At 36.1% G+C, this 18,299-nt stretch overlaps 1 protein-coding gene and 1 pseudogene across 2 annotated transcripts in view; both read left to right on the forward strand.

Moving 5' to 3' along the window:
* Positions 1–18,299, forward strand: part of TPK1 (thiamin pyrophosphokinase 1) — a 245,793-nt gene that overhangs the window by 64,547 nt on the left and 162,947 nt on the right. The window contains exon 3 of the mRNA XM_017508327.2: positions 3,716–3,787. Coding sequence (XP_017363816.2) covers positions 3,716–3,787 — 72 coding nt within the window. The remainder of the gene's footprint in view (positions 1–3,715; positions 3,788–18,299) is intronic.
* The window catches only part of LOC119468185, a 175,225-nt pseudogene that overhangs the window by 62,902 nt on the left and 94,024 nt on the right, over positions 1–18,299 (forward strand). The window contains exon 2 of the transcript XR_005196832.1: positions 3,716–3,787. The product of XR_005196832.1 is annotated as an elongation factor 1-alpha 1-like (transcript). The remainder of the gene's footprint in view (positions 1–3,715; positions 3,788–18,299) is intronic.

Raw genomic sequence — 18,299 nt, forward strand, 5'->3', positions numbered from 1 at the left:
ATAACTTGCTTGTAAAATGTAGATTGCCATGCCTCATGCCAATGGATATAATTTGAAAGGTGTAGGATGGGGTCCAGAAATTTTCATGTCTTATAAATTCCTCTGGGTTATCTGACAACCACTGGGAGGGAGGGAAGGAAGGGAGGAAGGGAGGGGAGGGGAAGGGAGGGAACTGATTTGCAGTCTCACAACCTTTTAATAAATTCCCAAAGTAGTGGCAGGGGCTCTATTTCCAGTCCTGGCTCCTGAACTCATGGTAGGACCTATGGCTTCTAGGATAGTTCTCCAGAATTAAGGCCAAGATTAGGAAACAGCTTAAAATTTTTTCACTCGCATAAGATAAGATTTTAGGCAGGTAGTGAAGTGTGGGAATGGAGGAAGATGCATGAAGTCGTCAGCAACGCAGCTTCTTTACTCTGATGCCCTTGTTCTTATGATTCAAGATGGCTGCCAGAATTTCATTCAATGAATCTATCAATTCTTTTTTTTTTTTTTCTGAGAGGAAGTCTCACTCTGTTGCCCAGGATGGAGTGCAGTGGGACAGTCTCAGCTCACTGCAACCTCAGCCTCCCAGGTTCAGGCAATTCTTCTGTCTTGGCCTCCTGAGTAGCTGGGATTACAGGTGCTCACCACCACGCTCGGCTAATTTTTGTATTTTTAGTAGAGACAGGTTTCACCATGTTGGTCAGGCTGGTCTCGAACTCCTGACCTTGTGATCTGCCCGCCAAGAAGGAGGAAGGCAGGAAGATGGCAGGAAGGAGGAAGGGAAGAAGTAGAAGACAAATCCCCCTTTATTTTAAGGAGAGTTTCTAGAGGTGACATAGAAAGCTATATACTTCTCTTTGACCAGAACTTAGCCTTATGACCACATTTTCCACAAGGATATCTGGAATATGATTTTTTTTCTTACCTGGCCCAGTAAACAAACAAAAAACCCCTCAGGATTCTCTTACGAAACAAGAGGCCACTACTGGTCTTCACCATAATCATTCATTCTAAAGCTGCCCAAATATACATCCTGGATTCCCTTTACCTCTTGGCAAGTGATTTTGTCAATTCTCAAAAACAGCTATCATCACCATCCTATCTGTTTACACCTACCCCTGTGTCTACTCCTAATAATTAGTAGGAAAATTGCAAAAATTATAGACAGATATGATTTCGTATAACCTTTTAGTTAATTCCAATTAGATTTCTATTTTTAAAATTGTGGATTGTCATGTCCTGTAATTATTTTTTAACAGCAGTTGTTTTAAAAATGTTCCATATTCCACTTTATTCCCTATTCTCCCCTCTTACTTTATTTTACCTTGTTTTAAATAGGGTTAGGTGCAGGCTGGATGTGGTGGCTCACGCCTGTAATCCCAGAGCTATGGGAGGCCGAAGCAGGTGGATGGGGGTCAGGAGTTTGAGACCAGCCTGGCTAACATGGCAAAACCTTATCTCTACTAAAAATACAAAAATTAGCCGGGCATGGTGGTGAGCGCCTACTTGGGAGTCTGAGGCAGGAGAATCACTAAAAGAGTGAAACTCCATCTCTAAATAAATAAATAGAGGCAGGTGCAGTGGCTTACGCCTGCAATCCCAGCACTTTGGGTGGTGGAGGATTGCTTGATACTGGGAGTTGGAGACTGCTCCTTAGAAAAAATAAAAATATTAGCTGGGCATGGCGGTATGAACCTGTAGTCTCAGCTACTGAGGAGGCTGAGGTGGGAGGATCACCTGTGCCCAGGAGTTTGAGGCTGCAGTGAACTATGATTGTACCACTGTACTCTAGCCTGGGTGCCAGAGCAAGACCCTATCTCTTAAAAAAAAAAATCAACCTCAATTTTGAGGCACATGATGTGTTCATGTGCATCAATCTCAGCCTCTCTTTTTTCAGTAAGAGATAAGGCTTATAGGTGGTGGGGGGGTGGGAGGGACATGCCATTTCTCTTGACTACTTTTCAAAAGAACAAATGAATAATTTTTCTTCTTCCTCTTACTTCCCTCTGCTATTTAGGATATAAGATTGTTTCCATATTTAAAATATTTTATCTTGACTTTGTCGCATTTCTTTTCCATTTCTCACAGTTAACTTTTTATATTTTAAGGAAAGGTGACTATTCTTCCTTCTTAATCAACTCCTGTTTACTAATTTCTTGGTCACTTCACTATCTTGCGTCTCCCTCTATGAATGTTCAGATTTTTCTTGGAGATCCCCATCTCCTTGGCCTCTTGTTCAATCTCCTTGACATTTCTGTAGCATACTGTGTTATTGACTGCATGTTCTTGGAAATACCTTCTTATCCTTCTACCTTTATAGATTTTCCTTCTATATTTTCTCTGTTGACCCCTTTCAGCTCTGTTAACGGTGAGGAAAACACAGTGTCTTTGCCTTCAGCTTGATTCTTCTCCCCGCCTTCCCCAGCTTTGTGCAATATCCCAGTGGCTTGCCTGCTCTTTTACCTTCAGCTATTATCTCTGTATGGATTCCCAAATTATATAAATTGTGTAGAGGAATTTTGTTGTGTTATCTTAAACATTATGTTTACAATTACTGATGTTAGTATTAATGTCCTGCCATCACATTATTAGGGCATTGCTTCTGAAACTATTCATTGGAGTAACCCTAATGGATAGGAAGAGCAGCTTCTGGTGGGCTGTTTTGCTTGTCTAGAAAGCCCTATCCTTTATTTGCACCTGTTTTCTCTTTGTAAGATCAAGTTCAAAAATCTACATTTGCCAAAAATCTGGATGACACCAGACATCATTGATTTTCTGGACTTTGAATTCCTGCCATACTCATTTATCTGTTTATCTGGCACTCCTCCTGTGTTTCTGTTATATTGTATTTTGAATAAATCATCTTTATTGTAAGTGTCTCATCTAACAGATAACTTGTAATCTTGTCCCTCTTTGTACTCCCAGTGCCTGGTATATAATTGGCACTTAATAATATTTGCTATGGATGATGGCACACCCTTTTTATTTAATTATGTTCCATTTCTAATAGTGAAATTGCTTAAAAATTTTTTTGTTAAACATTTTATTTTCCACAAATAAAATGGAGGGTGCTTGGACTGAACTGAATGACATTTTTTCAATACCTGATTGCACTTGGCTTGGCACTATTTTAAGTACATTGTAAAAGATATGGAATGATTGACTGAAAAGTAACTTTTCTTCATCTTTGTCTTTGGATTATCATGGAAAAAACTGGAATAAGAAAACCATGAGAAGACCTAGTAGGATCTGTGAAAGCACACAGGGTTTTCCTTTGGAAAGTTAAAGATAGGGGAAGGAAAGAGAGAAAAAGAATATGAATGAATGTGAAAATACATCCCTACTGGACCCATACCATGTGGTAAATAAGGTCAGGATGATATAAAACCGGCCAGATAGAAGGATAGTTGTGTCAAAGTAGTGGATATATTAGCAGGATGAGAATTCATATCAAGAACATTTGTGCTCCTCACCTACCACAAAAAGTTACACAGTTGTTTCTATGATAAATTGTTCAACGATATGGTAATGTGACAGATGTACTCAGTAAAGTAGGACCTGTTAATATATGATGTCTTTTAAAGTTATGGGAAATTCACTGTGATTGGACCTAGCTCCGTGTATACTGAAAATCTAGACTAGTAGGGTATGATTTTAGACTCATATAAGGGGAATAAAAGACTCAGTTCACTTATTTATTTTATTTTCCTTTTTTTTTTTGTTTTTCTAGGGAGTTTGAAGTACTGCCTTGTAATTCTTAATCAGCCTTTGGACAACTATTTTCGTCATCTTTGGAACAAAGGTAATCTTAATTAACATTTCTATTTCTTTGCTTTCTTACTTTATTTGGGGCTGACTGAATATCCTGAAACCTGACTAAAAGTGGAATTCATAATATGATGATTCAATTATTAATTATTAGAATAAATTATCATTGATTCCCTGTTAAACTGTTTAAATGTGATTTCCAAAGCGTGGACCCCCAAGGACAGAATACTCTACCATATTTCAGAACTATAGTGTGGATATTAAGCCTGAATCCTCAAAAAGTGTTTGTTCAAGTGTAAATTATTTTTGGCACCAGTGACAGCAGAAAAGCATCCACATGCCTCATTTGTTGCAGCATCCAATGATAAGATATCTGCAGGGTGATCAGATTTGCAAAATCAAAAAAGAAAATGATGCTACTATGTAAGAATCTCTTGGGGTGCTGAAAAATATGGTTAAAAATGGGATAGTGTCACAGAATAAATACCATTGGAAGGTTCTGTGTAAGAAACAGGCTTTTTTAACTGTTTACATTATTCTTTAACTTTTATAGGATTACCTCTAGGTTGGAGAATAATGTTCAATATCATTTGCTGTTTTGAATCTCTGCTCTTCTTTGATGAAATCTTGAGGGTTTTTTTTTGCCCCACAAAGGAACATTTTTGTTGAGCTGTCAGTAGAAGTTTTAGGCCAAAGTACATAGGCAGAAGAACTTGATTCTTGATGCATTGATGCATATTTTTGTTATTCCTGTTTCTTTCCTTATCGTCACAGAATTATTTAGTATTCTCAACATTATGTTTATGTTTCTTAAAGTGCAAACCTCATATGTGGATAAGCTCACATCTGTAGTTGAGATAGTTGTGGTACTAGAGGGAATAAATCATCACAGGTGATTTTGTATAAAGAACTTTTTTTGTCTAATCTGATTACAGTGAAAACTCTTGGTATTCTAAATTGAGCTGTGTTTAAGTTAGTCAACTTAAAATTTCATGTTATAATTGTACCATCAGTTCTCTCAAACCATAAAAATTATGAAACCACTAACTTTTTTTTCTTAGCACTCCACTAATAATTAGGTAGTTATTTGAATGGCTATAATGTCTTTTGTCACTGTGTCTCTGGTGCCCAGTGTGGTATCTGTCAGGTAGTTGCTATTAATGACAATAAATGAAAGAATGAGTTTAGTATGGCTTATATTGCTAGAAAATACTAAACAAACTGTTTAGGTACATCCTTTCTATTTGAATTTATTGTATCAGATTTTATATTGTTTGGAGAGAGTGTGAGTGACCATTTTATTGTAAACATTAGAAATAGACAAAATAACCATTGATCTGAACTGTTGGAGACCTTGAATATTCAAAGCTACATCTAAAGAAGTCTCTTATGTCTAGGGGAGTTGAGGGTCTTAATTTTGCACATAGTGTGAATGATGTAGATTTTTGAGCTGACCAAACTTCCTCATTTTATTAGTTTTTCCATAAGGGTCAATCTGTACATAAAAAAAAAACTAAAGGTATCTGAAGTATCATGTATACTGAAATAGCTAGTTAATTCTCATTTCAAAAAGAACTTGTCTTTTACGTTATCGAGATGTTAAGTTCTTTCACATATATACTAGGATAATTATTGGTGTTCTGGAGCCTTTAACTATTGTAAGAAGCAGGCCTATTGATAAATACTAAAGAGTAGGCTTTTTTTGATTCTTTTAACAGAAGCTGTGCTTTTTGAGCTTGAGTTGTTAATCTTAACATAGGAAAGGCTTAGGAAAATGTTTAGGGCAGCATTGAGAGTTTGGGAGAGGAGAACAGTATTATGGGTTGGGGTATTAGCAAGTATGAAGTGGCATAGGATGCTGTCCCCATTACCTTTTAACCCATGTACTCAACATTTTCTGTAACTTCTGTTCTATGATACAAATATTTGTGAAGAGCTGAAATCAAGGGATGAAGACCGGGCTGTTAAAATGATTGAAAGCTTCAAAATGCAGAGAAATCTGAAGAGTATTGTATCGTATGTAAGATTCCTGCATAACACTGGCAATTTGACTTTATGCTAAGGACTTCTGTTAAGTAGGTATTTCCTGAGATTCATTTCAAGAGAAAGACTATGTTGAAAGTTTATTTTAAAGTTTCTTCTTGGAATGGTTAGGTGATACTTTTACCAGCGGCGAATCTGTATGGGTCTGCAGCAACTTGATCTTTGCCTGCTCAGGGAAAGAATTCAGCTGAGGGGCAGAAGTAGGTTTAAGGTAGCGGGATAGACTGGGGCAAGTTTTAGAGCTGGGGTAAGAGTTTATTAAAAAGTTTTAGAGCAGGAGTGAAAGGGAGCAAAGTGCACCTGGAAGAGGGCCAAGCGGGCGACTGGAGAGATCCAGGTGCCCTGTTTGGACCTTGACTTGGGGTTTTATGCGTTGCCATAGTTCGGGGGTTTGTGTTTCTTCTCCCCTGATTCTTCCTTTGGGGCAGGCTCTCTGTATGCACAGTACCCAGTGGCCTGCCAGCACTTGGGAGGGGCCACATGCCCAGTGTGTTTACTAAAGTTGTGTGCATGCTCATTTGAGCCATTTTTCCCTTACCAGTCAAGGATTCCTAGGGGAAGGTATATACCAGTTAAACTCCACCATTTTGCCTCTTAGTGTGCATGCTATGAGCCCTCTCGCCCAATTCCAGAGACCTTATAAGGAAGCTGCTGATGACCAGCTCCAGGTGTTTTCTATCTATTGGGAGATTGCCTTTCCCTGGTGCCGGCTGCCACCAATTATTTTAGAGAAACAGTTTAACAACTGCCTGAACATCACCTATGGTCGCCTGACATTCCTAGGGATGGACCCTCTCCTGCCATGCTCATGTCTGCCTAACTACCTACTCTAACAATAGAAGTTACGAAATGTAGCTTAAATGCCTAAGGAGGGAGTTTAAGGGAGATTAAAATTATGGAGGTTTTAATGTGGTTTCTTTGTTATACATCATGAAGTTTGGTGATTTTCTTGGTTAGAAGTCTTGGAGTATATTGCTACCTCTTCCAGCATTTTGTGCATTCGGTTTGATGATAAAATAAGCACTTAGGTAGGTAGGTAGGTAGGTAAATAGAAAGATGGGTAGATAGAAGTAGAGTTAATATCTAACTTTTGTGTAATATCAGAGGTTATTGCTATTTGTGAATCGCTGTTGGTCTTAGATTTACTAACATGTTTTAAAAAAATTTTTTGTCAGGCCTTCTCATTCCAGGAAGTGTCTTTCTCTTCCTGAAATTATGAACATGTGATAAGTCCAAAATAGGGATATGTATGTTAGAAAGGCTCTGCATATTTGTTGTAGGTTAGTTATTCTCTATTGGGGTCATGATGCTACCAGTGTTCTCAAAATTATTAGTAGAAATCTCTGTGCTACAAAACATTATGAAAAACAGACCATACTGGAATGAAGTTATATTGAGTGCTACAACCCCAGTACTACAACCCCAGTGCTACAACCCCAGTACTACAAAACATTATATTGAGTACTACAACCCCAGTGCTACAAAACATTATGAAAAACAGGCATACTGGAATGAGGTTACATTGAGTGACTGTGTATGAGGTTTCTAGGATTTCAGGTCAACACATGTCCTTCATTGTTAGCATGCATTCACAGCCTTTCCTCATTTTTTCCACATGATCCACAGAACATGTTAATTAGATTATGGTTAGATGATCAGATTCTTTCACTGTCATCCTTAAGATCACACCAGGGTATGGGCAGCATACTTATTTTCATTGAAACTGAAGTCAAAATATTTGACATATCAGGTGGGTCTTACAAATTAAAAAAAGGCACAAGTAGCATTCATGAATTAAAGTATAAGCAAGGTCTTTGGTTTTATAACACTAGTTATGTTCTATTTGCTATTGATTGACACTAGTTGAGGCCCTTCTGTGTAAGGCACTAGGCCAGTTGCTAGGGACATGATAGTGGCTAGAATTGAGAGTTGGAGTCTATAGGTACAGCCTGTTCCTGTGAAGGCATGTCCAAGCCACAAGTGTTTAGAATGAACTAGCCATGCCCCTGCTCCTTAAGAATTGATATTATTGTAATAGTTGGTTAATTGACTCTACCTCGTTCATTTCTATATGCTTTTCTTTAAAACAAAAACACTCTACCTAAATAGCTTTTAATAAAGACTAAATAGATTTGCCGTAGTAATTATGCTAATCTCGTGCTAGTGATTAGTATTGCCACTAGATTTGCTTTAAATGAGGTAGAAATCTGCTATAAATCACCTTGCTTCAATAGTAGTTTTGTTGCAACAAACTCTTTCCTTTCTAAATTATGCACCCCAGTCCTTTGTGCAAACCTCTTTTCACCTGATTATTTTAAGTTAAACACAACCAACTTTATATTACATAAAGTTTTATATCCTGTAAACTTTATATTAAAGTTTTCCTTTTTCCTTTTTCATTCTTATTTCTCTATGTAGTGGGACCTATTTATCTTACTTTTGGTGTCTAATGTGTTTATTCTCATTAAAAAAGAGAAATCAGATGTCTGTTACTTTTACATGTAGATTGATTAAATAATAGTTATGCTTTAATATGCTTCATATCAGTTGCTATTTTAATCCTATTATATCTGTTGTATGCATTACTTCTGTTAGAGGAATTTTAAGGGAAACATGTTTTTTGATGATAACTTTGAAATTTTGAAAGCACCTTAGGGTGATTTCTTTAAGCTGACCCTGGAAGGGCCAGTCCCCCCAAGAATGTATATCCAATATAATTTTTTCCTTTGACCTTATCTCCATGGCTTCCTCTTCCTGTGTATTTAATGATTAATCTAATAGGACTGCCATTTACTTTTTTTCTGCCTAAAATAGACTTTCACTTATTTATATTGCAGACTTTACCCATCCTTTAAGGTCCAACTCAAATGCCACCTCTTCTGAAAGCTTTCTTAGCTTCCCTATGTAGAGATAGATTTTCTCAAATGTCACCTTATCTTTCCTTGAGAATGAACTTCTTGAAAATGGATAGAAAGTGCTTAGCTGATGGTGTTTTCTTAGTTCTTGTAAGACTGGCCTGGTAGCTGTTGTGGGTCATCCTGACAATTGGGAAAGGTCAGGGCCTGTCTGTGATGCACTCAGTGACAGGTCCTGGAAATCCTCTTGCGCTAAGGTGGACCAGTTAGCAGGCTGCAGGCACATGCTTACGCTTCCTCGTGCACTCTCTTTTTCCCCAGATTGCTCCTTGGTCTTCAGCCTCAGTTGGGTCCCTTTAATAATTCTGCTAAACTTGAGCTTTGTCACTCACATGTTTTTCCTCTGCTCTATGACTCCTCTGTACTTATTTGATATTTCCTGGTACACCCAATCAGAACTGACATTTTCAGTACTCTCTCCTTTTGTTATAGTGTACATGCAAAAATGTGTTTCTTTTTTTTTTTTTTTTTTTTTTTTTTTTGTTTTTTTTTTTTTTGCCTTTGACAATAAGATGCCAATAAATGTATCATTGGAATATATCATTTTTATTAAGATATTATGGTAGGGTGCATCTTTTAATTATAGAAAGATATATTAGTTAGTAGTAACCTGATCTCCTTACATCATTGTCCAAAGAGATTAATCAGATATTGGGCCCATTTTGTTAAATAACTTATTTATGAGAACTGTATGTTAACATTTATTTATTTATTTACGAGACAAGGTCTCACTCTGACGTAGGCTGGACTACAGTGGCATGATCACAGCTCACTGCAGTCTTGACCTCCTGAGCTCAAGCAATCCTCCCACCTCAGCCTCTTGAGCAGCTAGGACTACAGGCATGCACCACATATCCAGCTAAGTTTTTATTTTTTGTACAGGTGGGGTCTCCCTTTGTTGTCCACACTGGTCTTGAACTCCTGGCCTCAAGTAAACCTCCTGCCTTGGCTTCCCAGAGTGCTGAGATGATAGGAATGAGCCACTGTGCCCACCCATTAACCTTAATTTTGTAAATATAAAGTTTTTAGTTTTCCCTTAGATTTTCATCTTTAATTACAGAGCCATGTGTGCATTTTTAAAAGTTAAAGCCTCACAATTTGATATGAAAAATGTCAGTCCCCATTAGCTGTCATTGCCTTCATTATCTTCGTTTATGCTTTTAGTTTTTCTGTTTCATTATTTCTCATGAAATAATTTTTAAATGTAATTCTAACAGAGTAATAAGTGAAATACCATGAATAAGGAAAATGCCCTGAATTGGTGATTGCAAGACCATGTGACACTATGTGCTTCATGGCAGTTAGTATAGACATTTCAACCACCTGTTTCACTTCATTCTTTATACCATTTAGGTGTGTGTCCAACTGGTACGTATAAGCTTTTCCAGAAAATGGCTGCCAAGTTTGTATGGGTATTTATATTTATGTTTTCTTTTTTAACATTCAACATTTTATGTATGTTTTTTCAGTATTTATGCCATGTTTAATTCATTTGCATAGGCATACATACAGATAAACAAACACAGACACACACTGTTTTATCTTTTGTTTGGCTTCAGTGAAGTGGGCTGATGTGTGGATAATTTGAGTTTAAGCACATTGTTAATAGTTATCCTTGCTAGAGAAGCTGAGTGGTGTCTTTTGTGTGCTTGTGCCCTTAGTGAAAGACATGAAAATAAAAAAGGAAACCCAAAGAATTCTATCTCTGTACTAACCAGGTGATGGACTATAACATAAAACTATCCAAGTAGAACTTCAAAACAGACAATTTACTAGAGGTGAAGTAAACATTTTGCATTTCTTTTCTTATAGTTGTTGTGCCCACTTCTTTAGAAGGTGTGGTATCATTTTCCCAATCAAAATGCTTGGGTCTTAAATGCCCTTTCCTGAAACACAGACATCTTCATTTTTAACAAATATTTACTTTCCTGTAATATATTTGTTATAGAGAAATTAAGGTCTGTCTTCCTTGATGGCCTTTTTTTTTTTTTCTTTTCCTGTTTCACTTGTAATATACATTTACCCAGTAGGTTTAAAGACATCTGAAAATGTGGGCTTGGGGAAGCAGTCAGAGAAACTTGGTGGGGTTCACCTTCATTTTCTTCCACATTGCATAGTGTTTGGTAATATATGGAAACATATTTTTGCCCTGAATCTACTTTATGCTCTGCATAATGTTATATGTTAGATAGAAATTAGTGTTCCTCCTATGTGTATTTAAATTGTCATTCCATGTTGCTTCTCTTTTGTAATAATTTGTTCCAAGATTGACTCCTTTTAGAATCTTATTTTTAAGATTATGCCACTTAATTGAATATAGGTGAATTAAAGAACATTTACACTGAGTATTTGTGTACAATAATAGACTAAAAAATAACTTGAATTTTTTTTGTAGTACTAGTTCTTGGGGGCAGCAGAGCCTTTTGAGTTTTCAGTTTTATAGTAATAGCTGCTTTGGGGTCTATGGAAAGAAACGTCCAGTGGCGCAGAAAAGATCGTGACGGGTTTTAACATGCTCTCCTCCAGTTAACTGGGAGACAGACATTTGAAAGTCTGGTCTACGTTCTTTCTATATTTAGAGTTTACAGGTGATGTTTGGAACAAACTGAATGGGGTGATATGGTGACATGGGAGAAGCCATAGGTTGAAACACTTGTTTATGCTAGTAGAAGAGGAACTGGGAGGGGGGAGGTGGGAAGAAATGTTCTGTTTTTGAACATGCTCAAAAGAACTGAGCAGCATGCACTCTGGCATGTCTAGTGGCAGAATCTCTATGGAAGTAAAATAGTGATACTTCAACTAAGGCTTCTTTGTTATCTAAGTAGTTGTCATGAATGTAGCTTTTAGGGATTTGCCTGTTTTAAGTACATGAATGGGGAGACTGCCACGTACTTTTTTTTTTTTATTTTGAGACGGAGTCTCACTCTGTCACCCAGGCTGGAGTGCAATGGTGTGATCTCAGCTCATTGTAACCTCTGCCTCCCAAATAGCTGGGACTATAGGCATCCACCACCACGCCTGGCTAACTTGTATTTTTAGTAGAGATCAGGTTTCACCATATTGGCCAGGTTGGTCTCAAGCTCCTGACCTTGTGGTGCGCCCGCCTTGGCCTCCCAAAGTGCTGGGATTACAGGTGTGAGGCACTGTGCTGGCCCATGTACATTTTTATTATTTAAATGCACCCAGGTAAAGATGCAGGAGGTCACTTCAACCTGGAAAATGCTGGGCTTTTGGATATCTGAATTTCAGTTAGTACGATCTGGGAGCCCTCTGTTCTAGCATTGAGTAGCTTTAGACATTAGAATTGAGAATTCTGAAATAGTTCAGCTATTACACTTAAAAGCACCAAATTGACATTATTGTGTCCATTTCTGTGTTTAGTGTTTCATAGAACTTATGTTTTGAGCACATTTAAGTGAACATTGAGCCAAAGATCTGACGAGCAATTTGCATACTTGGTTCAGGTCCATTGAACAAAACAGTTATGTACAAGCTGTAGTTTCGTAAATAAGGTTGGCAGAAAAGATGTATCTCAGTCACACAAAAATATTTGAGGGACTGCAAAAAGATTACTTAAATGTATAAGACATTTTAATGCATTGGTGGTACAGAAGAAAGGGCATATTTTTTATATGAGACCAGAGGTAAATTTATTCCCATCCTCCAAATGATGGCCAATTTCTATTGAAATCGATGTTTAATCATTCTAGGTATTGCCATACAAATATTATGAGATTTTTAAGAAGCACTATGCTAACTTCTTTCCCAGGATTCACTCAGACTTTATGGAAATGACTTAATCTTTGTGTTTAGTGCCACTTCTGGTCATATTCGTCTATCACAATTAAATGATATTTCTTCTTTTTGAATTTACTTCATCCACAAGCTTCTTACTATCAACTACCACCATGTTTTTCAGTAAATTACCGCCTTAGAATTTGTCACTCAAATATATTATTAGTTAATTCATTCGGCATTTTGCCGACTACATTTAACAGTAGCCAACACACAGATGGTACTTACCATTTGCCAAGTAGTGTTCTAAGAGCTTCGCATGATTAACTCATTTAATCCTTTGTCAACCTTGTGAGAGCAGTAGTATTCTTGTCCTCATTCTAGAGGTGAGTAGACTGAAAGATTGGATGGCCAATTTTCATTCACACTTCTAGTAAATGGAAAAGCTGGGAATTAAATTCAAGCAGATAACTCAAATAGTGTAAATAGTTGTGTAGTCTGTGCCGGGCATATGGATGTTTGGTGACTTCAGTGTCAGGCTTATATGATCATGCCCGCAGCTCATAAATGAGGGGGCAGGCATACTTTTCTGTGAAGAGCCAGATAGTAGATATTTTAGGCTCTGCAGGCCATGTGGTCTCTGTCAACAACTCTTCAACTCTGCCTTTATAGTGCAAAATCAGCTGTGGAAAATATGTAAAAGAATTGGTGTAACTGTGTTTCAAATTCATTTTATTTGCAAAAATAGGTAGAGGATTGGATTTTGGCCCATAGTCCATAGTTTGCTGATCCCCTGATCCATTTTAGCTACCAGCCAGTACTTCCTATCTGGAATTTGGATATCTTCCTGGAAAACTGTTCCTCCTTCAGTGTCTCAGGATCATACATTTCTCTCTTTGGCTAGTAGATTTATTATTATCTGTCTTCTGTTCTTTCATACTTACTGATTCTGCTCTTAGTTTTTTTTTTTTTTTTTTTTTTTTTTTTTTTTTCACTTTTTTTTTTTTTTTTTTTTTTTCTTTATTTTTTTCCCATTTATTGCATTTTAGTTTTTGAGATAGAGTCTTGCTCTGTCACCTGTGCTGGAGTGCAGTGACATGATCTCGGCTCACTGCAACCTCTGCCTCCTGGGTTCAAGCAGTTCTCTGCCTCAGCCTCCCAAGTAGCTGGGATTACAGGTGCCTACCACCATGCCCAGCTAATTTTTGTATTTTTAGTAGAGATGGGGTTTTACCATCTTGGCCAGGCTAGTTTTGAACTCCTGACCTCATGATCTGTCTGCGTTGGCCTTCAAAAGTGCTGGGATTACAGGCGTGAGCCACCGCACCCGGCTCTCTGCTCTTAATTTTTAAGAGTGCATTACCAACTTTCATAGTATGTTGGTTGCTATCTGCTTTTATTTTGACTCTGATTTGAGTGATAATATTTATCCTATGGTAATTCCCTACCCTCTTCCTTCTCTATCTTTTCTAGCATCTGAATAGTCAGCCTGAATTATCCCTTTACTTTCCTTACCATATCTCATTTGTAAACAGGTTTACAAAGTTGGCTAGTGGAAGTTATGCTATGCTGCCAACTGACAGCGTATAAGTTTGATATTTAATGACAGCTAAATTCTCCTCTATATCATCATATGCACCTCAATTGTTTATTTTCCATAACAGCTATAAATAGGGTGAACTTTGAGGAATCTATTAGAGAGAATGAAGTGTTTCGTTATACTTTCCAAATAAGTGTCTTGCTTTAAAGCTTGTAAAACTGCCTGACAAAAGACATTGTCACTGCTTTACTAAAAAGGACATTATCGAATGAGAGCCTTTCTCCTTACTTAAAAATGTCTGTTACTCTTTTCATTTTCCAGTTTTCTCTCATTTTTACCCATCTTCCTCTTAGCGTGGGTTTTCTCTTTTCTTCTCCTTTCTTTTTCTTTTCTTTTCCTCTCTCCTCTTTCTCATTCTTTATTTTTCATGCTTATATATTTTATCTCCTTTGTTACTTTTTCTTCTGGCACTACCTGTTCATGTATGCTCTCTCACATACATACATGCAGATGCTTTATCATTTGTTCTGACTTCTTCCAAAATCGATATTAAATAATTATTTTCTGGCTAATTGTTATAAAAATGGTTATAATTATTTCAGGCTTTGCACATTTTTATTTTCTGTGAATATTAATGCTGTATAGCTATTACAATAATTATTAGTAACAATTTTCATTGCATAGCACTTAGTAAGCATGCCTGATTTCTTCATGAAAGTGAAATGAGGAGCAGTAACAAATGTGTAAAGGATTGAAAGATCACAATTCAGAAATGTATCTAAGATGATATCATTAGTTATAATTATTAATATAAATATTACCTATCCCTTCTTTAGAACTAACAATGTGATTTCCTGACTCTATTTTTGAGATATGAATTGTTACCTATGAATGAGTCATGGAAACAGTTTAATGGGATAAGGCCAGTATTTACAAAAAATGGAAATTGAAGGCTAAAAGACAGTGTATCAGGATTTAGGGTAATTATTGTTTCTTGAAACACACGTGTGCATATACCTATATTTACATGTAGATATTTTGTGTGTGATGGAAACATATTTCTATAGGTTATGATTAATCACTGCCATGTTTATTATTAACAGTAGTAGTTACTGTGTATTGAGTGCTTGTCACTCTGCTAAAGCACTCAATGTGCAAATTTGAATGTCACCTTAACAGTCCTATGGGATAATCATTGCAATTATTCTTATTTTTTAAATGAGAAACATTGAGCACAGAGATAACAGAGCTAGAGAGTGACTGAAGCCAGACCTCTCTGCTTTAGAGCTTCAGCTGTTAGTGGCTGTTTCTTGCACATATACTTTCCTCCCTTTTTTTTCAAGGGGATAAGAGGCCTTTCTAGAAACTAGAAAGCTTAAGTGTGTTTCGTGGAAATACTACTAACTTATAGGACACTGAGTCCTCGTTTGCATGTTCTGTTGGGGGGTTTTAATAAACATTCCTAGCAATTGCTTTAAATTTTAGACTGTTTTTCTATTTAATAGATCATTAGTTTCAAAACTTGTCATTTGTAAAGGAATATTCCAAGGATCCTAAATCTCTTTTATATTAAATATTATGTCATAACAAATATAAAACAAACATTTGAAAAGAAGTCATTTTTTAAATGCCAAGTTTTATTGTGTTACATTTTAAAAATACATTCCCTGAGAGACAGAAATGTTTCTATTGCTTTATTGTTTTTACTCAATAATTTTTGAGCATATTCTGTGTCAAACAGTATAAAAGGTCTGGAGATAACACAGTGAGAAAGACACAGGTCCTGTTTTTATAGGGCTTACAATCACCTGCGTCATAATGTTCTTTAAAGATTCGAGTGTTTTATTTAGAAAGCTTCTTGCCAAGGTTAGAACTGTTGAATTCTTTTCTCTTTATTATAAGCATGATCTCAACGCATGATCTTTTCATTTATAAGCCTGGTGCCAGGCTTTTTTTGTAGGCAGCCTCAATCTTATCTTAGTACTTTGTAACTCTAATCAATTACTGCTAGACATTGAACCTTCCCTTAGAATTATGTTATCATTTGGGTCTGATATCGGCCTCTCTCATTTGTAGAAGAAATTTTACTGACTTCAGAGAGCAGTGAAAATACCTCTTGTATAACATTTTTTTTTAATAAAATTAGAACTTAGGGAATATGTTTTGGACACCTGAAGCAGATACAGAACAAAGTATAGATGAAAGAAAGTGGAAATTTAAATAACTCACCTATCTATGGTTATTTGGGTATTAATCTATTGCCCTTTATATAGATGAGAATTTGCTTTTCTTGTAAAACATCAATTAGAATTCATTGAATTACTTTGGGACTATTATAAACGTTGATGAAGGTATTCTGTAGGTCATTGCACAGTAAGGCCAACCTGTTCTTTACAGGATGAAGTCTGCTTGTATGATAGCCAACCCCATTGCCTTAGATTTGTTCACAGAATAGTAAATAAGCGATTACAGTTGCCACCATTGCCATCTTGGTAAAACTGTTAGTACTAGGTATGATCACTGAGGGAAAGGAGGATGTTTTAGATGTGTGGCATAGTAGCTTGTAGACAAAGATTTGTATATTTTTATATAAGAAGGGTTGCTGCCATGCATACTGTTATTTTATTTTATTTTTTTTATATTTTGAGTTTTTGACATGGGAACATATATATAGACCTTTAATAAAAATATTTAAGATATGTCATTTCCTTTTGAATATGTTCATTAGAAAAACAGCCTACATTTTCCCCCCAGCTCCTTCCATGTTAATACAAATATAAATATAAACATTTGAGTTTTATGAAGTGAAGAGACTCATTGGTTTGTCCTTCGTGAAAAAGAATTCAACAGACTGTCTAAGGATGTTATTATAAATTAGGTCAGTGAAATCAGCCAAGATATACTCATCAAACCTAGTGTCTTAAAAGTTACTAGTCTTTCTCTGTCCCTGTCTTTCTTTATATACAACTTAGATAGTGAAAGGGGGAAAAACATCTGTGAGGTGGTTGTCTTCTTTCCAAGAAAACACAAATTAATTAATGTAAGAAAGAATCTAATATTATAAAGTATTTGATTTTGAAATTTTTAACAATTACATTTAAATTTGTCTAGATAAAAATGGTCAATGTTTAAAACACATTCCAAAGTTACAGTACAAGTTAGTAGAGAATCATCCAGAATATTTCAGTTTTTGAAATTATGATTCTGTCACAAAAGGAAAATTGTTCTGTGATTTTTCCTTGAAGTGTCCAAAATGCACCCTCCCTCTTGTCGTCCGTTGAGGTATTATGGAGAAGTACTGTGATTTACTCAGTTATGAGACATGTTCTTGAGGGGTCAAAAGAGGAGACCTTAGCGGACAGATAAGATACAGCTGATTTTTATTTCCATTGGCAGCAATGTTTGGTTGTTTTAAAAAAGGAATGATAATACTATGTTGAAAATGTATGTATCATTACCAGCCTAGATCACTCACTGGACAAATATTTTGTTGAACTTATTAAGTATAACTAGTTATGAATCAAAGCCAGTCTTTTTGCTTTGTGATTACTTTATACATCTTGTTTATAGTGATGCCTTCAGTAATTTCAGTGTTTTTCCTGGGGTTTCAGTTGCAGTTAATCGTGCTTCACTGCATTGTGCCTTCTTTACATTCAATAGCACATAAAACACTGCAGGAATAACAACAGGGGCATCATCTTGGAACTGCTTAGAAATAGGCTGGGTCTATCACCTTAGAAAGAAGAAAATCAGATAAATATAAACTGAAACTTAGAGGAGAATGGATGTGAGTATTGATTGAAAGCAAATTTAAGATCTTGGGAAACAAAATGTGCCAACTTAACTATATTTTATCCAATGGTTTTGATTGGTTTCAATTATCCATATGGCTTATCCAAGTCCATATGCTTAAATTTGCCAGATTCTCCTTTGCTTTGATTATGTAGGTAGGTCTGTTGGTTTTATTTTTCCTTGCTTTTTATTTTATTAATCTCAATTGTTATTGAATCAAAGACCTTCATGAGACAGTATGCATTCAATTATACCATTCAATAGGCCTCTAAATACTATGTTCTGAAACTCCTGCTGGTTGAATAAAATACCATTTTAATTATTGTAAATAAGATAGAAATATTTTACAATATTACAAATGGAATGCTGTTTCTCATTTTTATGGGAAATTTTTAGCAGAGGCCTCTAGAACTTCATTTCATTTATGCTTTTTATCTTGTCTTACAGAACAAAGCAAAAGTGTTTGTTTGTTTTTTTGCTGTAGAGTAGTCTAAAACTGGTATTTTCTTTTTTTTTTTTTT

This window comes from Cebus imitator, unplaced genomic scaffold (genome assembly GCF_001604975.1).
Source record: "Cebus imitator isolate Cc_AM_T3 unplaced genomic scaffold, Cebus_imitator-1.0 Scaffold390, whole genome shotgun sequence".
NCBI lineage: Eukaryota > Metazoa > Chordata > Mammalia > Primates > Cebidae > Cebus > Cebus imitator.